The sequence below is a fragment of the Oncorhynchus mykiss genome, chromosome 13 (genome assembly GCF_057628025.1).
Source record: "Oncorhynchus mykiss isolate SJ-2025 chromosome 13, ASM5762802v1, whole genome shotgun sequence".
Lineage (NCBI taxonomy): Eukaryota > Metazoa > Chordata > Actinopteri > Salmoniformes > Salmonidae > Oncorhynchus > Oncorhynchus mykiss.
The window spans coordinates 21,724,859-21,732,464 of NC_143034.1; the positions used below are offsets into that span (position 1 = coordinate 21,724,859).

The window sequence follows — 7,606 nt, forward strand, 5'->3', positions numbered from 1 at the left end:
AAGGAAGGTAAGACAACTACATTCACAGTCAGTGCATTAACTAAGGTAGCCAAGACAACTACATTCACAGTCAGTGCATTAACTAAGGTAGGTAAGACAACTACATTCACAGTCAGTGCATTCAACTAAGGTAGGTAAGACAACTACATTCACAGTCAGTGCATTAACTAAGGTAGGCAAGACAACTACATTCACAGTCAGTGCATTAACTAAGGTAGGTAAGACAACTACATTCACAGTCAGTGCATTAACTAAGGTAGGTAAGACAACTACATTCACAGTCAGTGCATTAACTAAGGTAGCCAAGACAACTACATTCACAGTCAGTGCATTAACTAAGGTAGGTAAGACAACTACATTCACAGTCAGTGCATTAACTAAGGTAGCCAAGACAACTACATTCACAGTCAGTGCATTAACTAAGGTAGGTAAGACAACTACATTCACAGTCAGTGCATTAACTAAGGTAGGTAAGACAACTACATTCACAGTCAGTGCATTAACTAAGGTAGGTAAGACAACTACATTCACAGTCAGTGCATTAACTAAGGTAGGTAAGACAACTACATTCACAGTCAGTGCATTAACTAAGGTAGGTAAGACAACTACATTCACAGTCAGTGCATTCACTAAGGTAGCCAAGACAACTACATTCACAGTCAGTGCATTAACTAAGGTAGGTAAGACAACTACATTCACAGTCAGTGCATTCAACTAAGGTAGGTAAGACAACTACATTCACAGTCAGTGCATTAACTAAGGTAGGCAAGACAACTACATTCACAGTCAGTGCATTAACTAAGGTAGGTAAGACAACTACATTCACAGTCAGTGCATTAACTAAGGTAGGCAAGACAACTACATTCACAGTCAGTGCATTAACTAAGGTAGGTAAGACAACTACATTCACAGTCAGTGCATTAACTAAGGTAGGCAAGACAACTACATTCACAGTCAGTGCATTCAACTAAGGTAGGCAAGACAACTACATTCACAGTCAGTGCATTAACTAAGGTAGGCAAGACAACTACATTCACAGTCAGTGCATTAACTAAGGTAGGTAAGACAACTACATTCACAGTCAGTGCATTAACTAAGGTAGGTAAGACAACTACATTCACAGTCAGTGCATTAACTAAGGTAGGCAAGACAACTACATTCACAGTCAGTGCATTAACTAAGGTAGGCAAGACAACTACATTCACAGTCAGTGCATTAACTAAGGTAGGTAAGACAACTACATTCACAGTCAGTGCATTAACTAAGGTAGGCAAGACAACTACATTCACAGTCAGTGTATTAACTAAGGTAGGTAAGACAACTACATTCACAGTCAGTGCATTAACTAAGGTAGGCAAGACAACTACATTCACAGTCAGTGCATTAACTAAGGTAGGCAAGACAACTACATTCAAAGTCAATGCATTAACTAAGGTAGGTAAGACAACTACATTCACAGTCAGTGCATTAACTAAGGTAGGCAAGACAACTACATTCACAGTCAGTGCATTCAACTAAGGTAGCCAAGACAACTACATTCACAGTCAGTGCATTAACTAAGGTAGGCAAGACAACTACATTCACAGTCAGGGAATTCAACTAAAGTAGCCAAGACAACTACATTCACAGTCAGTGAATTCAACTAAGGTAGCCAAGACAACTACATTCACAGTCAGTGCATTAACTAAGGTAGCCAAGACAACTACATCCACAGTCAGTGAATTCAACTAAAGTATCCAAGACAACTACATTCACAGTCAGTGCATTCAACTAAGGTAGCCAAGACAACTACATTCACAGTCAGCGAATTCAACTAAGGTAGACAAGACAACTACATTCACAGTCAGTGCATTCAAGTAAGGTAGCCAAGACAACTACATTCACAGTCAGTGAATTCAACTAAGGTAGCCGAGACAACTACATTCACAGTCAGTGCATTCAACTAAAGTAGACAAGACAACTACATTCACAGTCAGTGAATTCAACTAAGGTAGCAAAGACAACTACATTCACAGTCAGTGAATTCAACTAAGGTAGCCAAGACAACTACATTCACAGTCAGTGAATTCAACTAAGGTAGCCAAGACAACTACATTCACAGTCAGTGAATTCAACTAAAGTAGCCAAGACAACTACATTCACAGTCAGTGAATTCAACTAAGGTAGCCAAGACAACTACATTCACAGTCAGTGAATTCAACTAAGGTAGCCAAGACAACTACATTCACAGTCAGTGAATTCAACTAAGGTAGCCAAGACAACTACATTCACAGTCAGTGAATTCAACTAAGGTAGCCAAGACAACTACATTCACAGTCAGTGAATTCAACTAAAGTAGCCAAGACAACTACATTCACAGTCAGTGAATTCAACTAAGGTAGCCAAGACAACTACATTCACAGTCAGTGAATTCAACTAAAGTAGCCAAGACAACTACATTCACAGTCAGTGAATTCAACTAAAGTAGCCAAGACAACTACATTCACAGTCAGTGAATTCAACTAAGGTAGCCAAGACAATCACATTTACAGTCATTGCAAGAAAACTTTCCTCAATAAAGCAGATATCATTCAAATCAGTGCTAATAAGATATGCTCCGTGTATTACACGCTGAGGTGAATTCCATGGATGGATGGATGGATAAATGTAAAGTTCAGTTGAGCACTGAGTCAGTGGGCATCCCAGTTCAGGAGAGAGCTCTCAGGTCAATCAACATGAGGGATTGGAGGTGTATGAACAGACAGCATGAGACATCTGTATCTGTAAAACCAGAATCCAACCCATTCTGTCATACATGAAGGTATTTAAACAAATTATTTATTTCAAAATAGGCATATTATCAGTCAATGTCTTGCAAATGGATATTTGGAGAGATGGTGGACTGGATTTGCAACTTATTTGGAGACATTAACATACAGTAATTTGATCAAAGATGTTGAAAACATGGTTGAAAATCAGATAGAGAGAGAGAGAGAGAGAGAGAGAGAGAGAGAGAGAGAGCAAGAGAGAGGTGGATTGGGGTGAGAAAAATAGTATGTGACGCGTAGCAGCTGAAAGCGGATAGGCTCGCCCTGCTGTGACTAAATGGGGCATTGGCTCGAGGCCGAAGGGGAGGCGGCTTTGCGTTCCATTGGTGGTGGTTCTACTCTATAGGCTGAGGACGCGGGTTCAGGCGAGGTGAGGAGACAAACCAAATTGAACCTATACTGGGTGAAGAAACAAATATGAGTAGCGTCAGTGTTCGCTGAGCAGAAACAAGCGCGAGGCGACCTGGGAGAGACGCGCCCTATCATCCAATCTATTGAGCATATACAGTCTTTCTAATAACACTTTGGAGGAGATTCACATGAAGAAGAGGAACTTCATCGGGCTATTTCGCTAACAGGTAACCTCATCTCAAATGGAAAATAAAATGTTGATTTATTATGTTATATAGAATTGTGACTAAAATGTGTTTTTTAAGAACATTGTATTGTGTGTGGTGCTGAACTAGTTATTTAAGATGGATACGGAAAATATACAAAGTGGTTGATAAAGAAGTGTAGTCTAAAGTTAGGAGTAGGCACTATGCAGCATATCAAAACCAGATAAAGTTTACCGACTCCCTTGTTCGATTCTCAGTTATCCTGCGCATGCTACCGCGGTTCTCATCCGCCAGTGCTGTTTCTCGGGGACATCGGGTAAAATCATGCATAAGTGCATGTACTGTAATGTTCCTCTCTGTAACGTTGCGTAACGCGAGGAAATGATGACACGCCTTGGGGCTGCCTTCTCAGTGGGTGCACTAAATTCAACATGTTTAGACTGTGTGTGAGAGCAAATAGTTGTTAAACGACTGTTGCTGTGAAAACTACAGTATTCAGCGTACTGTTGAATTGACAGAAAGTTCACTGGATTCCTTTACATAACCTATGTTATAGCCTATAGAAGCTTTATTATAGGCTTTAATTATAGGCGAGTGAAAATTTGAAAATTCTCTCATCCCAATAAAACATTCAGGAATGTATTGCATCTAACTGTACAGTCAACATAGAAATAATAGACTAGTATAGGATAGAATATTCTGCACAAATGAGCAACTTACTTTCATCCTCAACTTGCTGATATCCTTCTACCATGTCGCAAAATGGAATTGTCCTAGGGATGTTTTTCATAATGAGAAATATGTGCGTGTTAACCATCTATGTGCTTCTGTTCAGTACACTGTACACTACAGGAATGTTTGGAGCTGTTACAGAATGATATAACATTGTGTTGAACTTACATAAGGTTTACTCAAATCTCACTAACCTCCTCGTTGCCTTTTCTCTCTCTGTCCACTAGATGGTGGCATTGCAACGTGAATCACAGCCACTCGGAGCCAGCGTCATTATCAAAACAACCAGAGAGTGTATTTCTTAAGTGAGCTATTAAACGAAACTCAAGCACACAATCTATGAGTTTGGCAATTACCCGATCACACCAGGGCTATCCAAGCATGAAATACCATATTAGACCCACCAGTAGCGTCCTCCAGGATTTGTCTGGTGGTCCCTCCCATCTGTTGGGACTGGAAGGCCTGGACCCGAGGCCTCTGAGCGAGGCAATGTCCTTCACTGACGAGGCGGTCTCCATCCTGACTTCTAGCAGCCAGCTAGCCCGTTCCCTACTGGGCTGCACCTCTGCCCTGAAGCGGAAAGAAAGCCTAGCCGCCACCGCTAACCATACTAACGCTAATGCTATCTCTAACAATGACGGTGAGGATGACTTTGACGATAGCAACAGTGCTCTGCGCCGCAAACGCGAGTTCACTCCCGACGAGAAGAAGGACGACGGCTACTGGGATAAGAGGAAGAAGAACAACGAGGCGGCGAAACGGTCGCGTGAGAAACGACGTGCCAATGACATGGTCCTGGAGACGAGGGTTCTGGGGTTGTTGGAGGAGAACGCCCGACTAAGGGCCGAACTCCTGGCCTTCAAGTTCCGCTTTGGCCTAGTCAAGGACACCTCCGACATAGCCATAATGCCGCTGTCCGTGCCTCCACCCAAACATCTTGAACCGAGGTACTACCTACCCCACGATGATGGTTCCTACCCCCATAACACCCCCGCCACCACCTCCCACCACCATCCCCACCACTCATCCTCATACGAGGTGAGGGGAACTGGGCGGCCAGCAGGGCGTGACGTGGGCAGTAGTATATCCGAGGACTCTGGTTTCTCCCCTGGAAGCTCCAACGTCGGCAGCCCTGTGTTCTTTGACGATGGACTAGGGGACCACAGCCGAACATCCCCCAGAACGGTAGAGGAACAGGGGCGTTATGAGCCTCGCGCCTCCCTGGAGGCAGAAGGACAGTACCACGGCAGGCAGGACTCTAGCCTACCACATAAACTCCGCTTCAAAACCCCCGGTGGAGGTAGCGAAGGTGGGGAGATACCAGCAAGGTCCCCTAATAGTAAACGCCCTTTCCCCGTAGCTACAGTCGGACCAAACATCCAGAGGAGCCAGGCTGGATGGTACAGTCATAGGGGAGAGGGCCAGGCTGCGTGGCCCAGTGAGGAGGCCCGTGCTGGGCATGATCAGCAGCACCACTTCTCCCCCTCTGGAGGGTCTGCACACAGCCCCACCACTACCACAGACTCCCAGTATGTGGCGGAGAATGGCACCCTCAAATCCCAGCTCAGCTCTCTATCGCAGGAGGTGGCCCAGCTCAAGAAGTTGTTCTCTCAGCAGCTGCTCTCCAAACTGGTCTGAGGTCAGGTTGAACACACTCACAACCTCACCTTATACACATTTTTACATTTACATACAGAGAAGAGCAACAGAGAGATAAAGGGGTATAGACTCAAAGAAAGTTACATTCACTTGAACCTGAACATTGACTTTCACAGTGTCTCAGCTGAACTTGACTCACAGGGCACAGCACTGCCCATTTTTATTTGAACTAGGCAAGTCAGTTAAAAACTCATTCTTATTTACAATGACGGCCTAGGAACGGTGGGTTAACTGCCTTATTCAGGGGCAGAACATTTTTTTTTTTTTTTACCTTGTCAGCTCGGGGATTCGATCTAGCAACCTTTCGGTGACTGGCCCAACGCTCTAACCACTAAGCTACCTGCCGCTCCATTGATCTCAAGCAAACAGCTACATCAAGTGTGAAGAAGCCGAGCGAACCATATGACAACCTGAAAACTACTTCAATAACACATTCTCCAGATACTACGATACAGTGGCCTTCACCACTATAAAAGCACACCAGCACAGAAAATACCAGTTACAATAGCAATCAGCAGTCAAAAGCAATACTTCAGGATACTCTGTTTGATTCACAGTACTATAAAACAGCATTTATGGGTAACTTATATGATGCACATTTTTTGTATTTATATTTTCAGTAATTTAGCAGACACTCTTATCCAGGGCGACTTACAGTATGCGAGTGCATACATTTTCATACTTGTTCGTATGATATCTGAAATACAATTTTTTTTTTATACACTGATCTGGCCTGTGTCTTTGATGAAGTTTCACATTCTTTCTTTAGAGACTTTAATTGAACAGGTGTTAACACACTGGACTACACTGGTAAACCTGAGTACATGCAGCGGTACACACACTGAGGTCAGAGATGGATCCTTTGTGAACCCATTCCGTTTTGTATTATTGCGTTACATGTCCGATTACCCTGCTGCTGTAGGACATGGTATCCCTCACCTCTGTTTGTTTCTACACAGTTTGTCTTAAACGGTTTGGCTAATAAAATATCATAATAACAGATTCTATGTAAAAAAAAAATCATTTCAACTGTAAGTAATGTGATATACTGTACATGTACGTCAATAAATAAACCGTTTTTCCTAATCAGTGTTTTGTGTCTATGAGTTTCTATTACGTGACTAATACACATTTATGATACTTTATTGCATGTGTCTTACACCGGTAGTCTCACACCCACCATTCTCTTATTAATGCAGTGAGTCTGAAGTTACTAGTAGCCTCGTACACGTGGTTACGACCCCACACACTCCTAGGAAGTGTTCTCGCAGCACATGACGAGTCGTCTCCAGTGAGTCATATGAGGGATCGAGGTAGAGAGTAAAAAAGAAAACAGGCTGTATTCCCAAACAAACCACTGTGTTTCTACTGTGCTAAAAGCATGAATTATAAAGGTCCACCAACACAGAATACATCACTAAACAGCTGGTCTAAATGGATTCACAGTTTACACAGACCACCAAGTGCTTTACATTGTAATGGAGGGAAATATCCTCATCCACTATAAATATATGTAGTAGTCTACCCACCCAGCTCGTGTTTTCTGCATCAGTGATAGACTTTAATGGTGCTCTTTTCCAACCCTCTATGTATACACTACTGTTTGCGTGCTTGAACCTAATGAGACAGGCAGGGAGAGGTAGTGAGAGAGTAAGTAAGAAGAGAGAGAGGGGGAGATGGGGACAGTGGTCTACAGAGGCCTTGCATCTCTCTCTCTATCTATCTATCTATCTATCTATCTATCTATCTATATATCTATCTATCTAACTCTCTCTCTCTCTCTCTCTCTCTCTCTCTCTCACCAACGATGAACGGGTGATATCTTTCTCTAAGGGTCACTAGCACGACACA

General features: G+C 42.9%; 1 protein-coding gene across 1 annotated transcript; it reads left to right on the top strand.

Annotated features, from left to right (window-relative positions):
* Positions 1 to 3,029: 3,029 nt before the first annotated feature.
* On the top strand, positions 3,030 to 6,841 carry LOC110485670 (uncharacterized). Its single transcript, XM_036949328.2, has 2 exons — positions 3,030 to 3,385; positions 4,324 to 6,841. The coding sequence occupies exon 2, from the start codon at positions 4,436 to 4,438 to the stop codon at positions 5,732 to 5,734; it is 1,299 nt and encodes a 432-aa protein (XP_036805223.2). The 5' UTR covers positions 3,030 to 3,385; positions 4,324 to 4,435; the 3' UTR covers positions 5,735 to 6,841.
* The last annotated feature ends 765 nt before the right edge of the window (positions 6,842 to 7,606 follow it).

What these genes read in the sequence shown, in the direction of transcription:
- LOC110485670 (XM_036949328.2), top strand. Translation starts at nt 4,436, where the DNA reads ATGAGTTTGGCAATTACCCGATCACACCAGGGCTATCCAAGCATGAAA.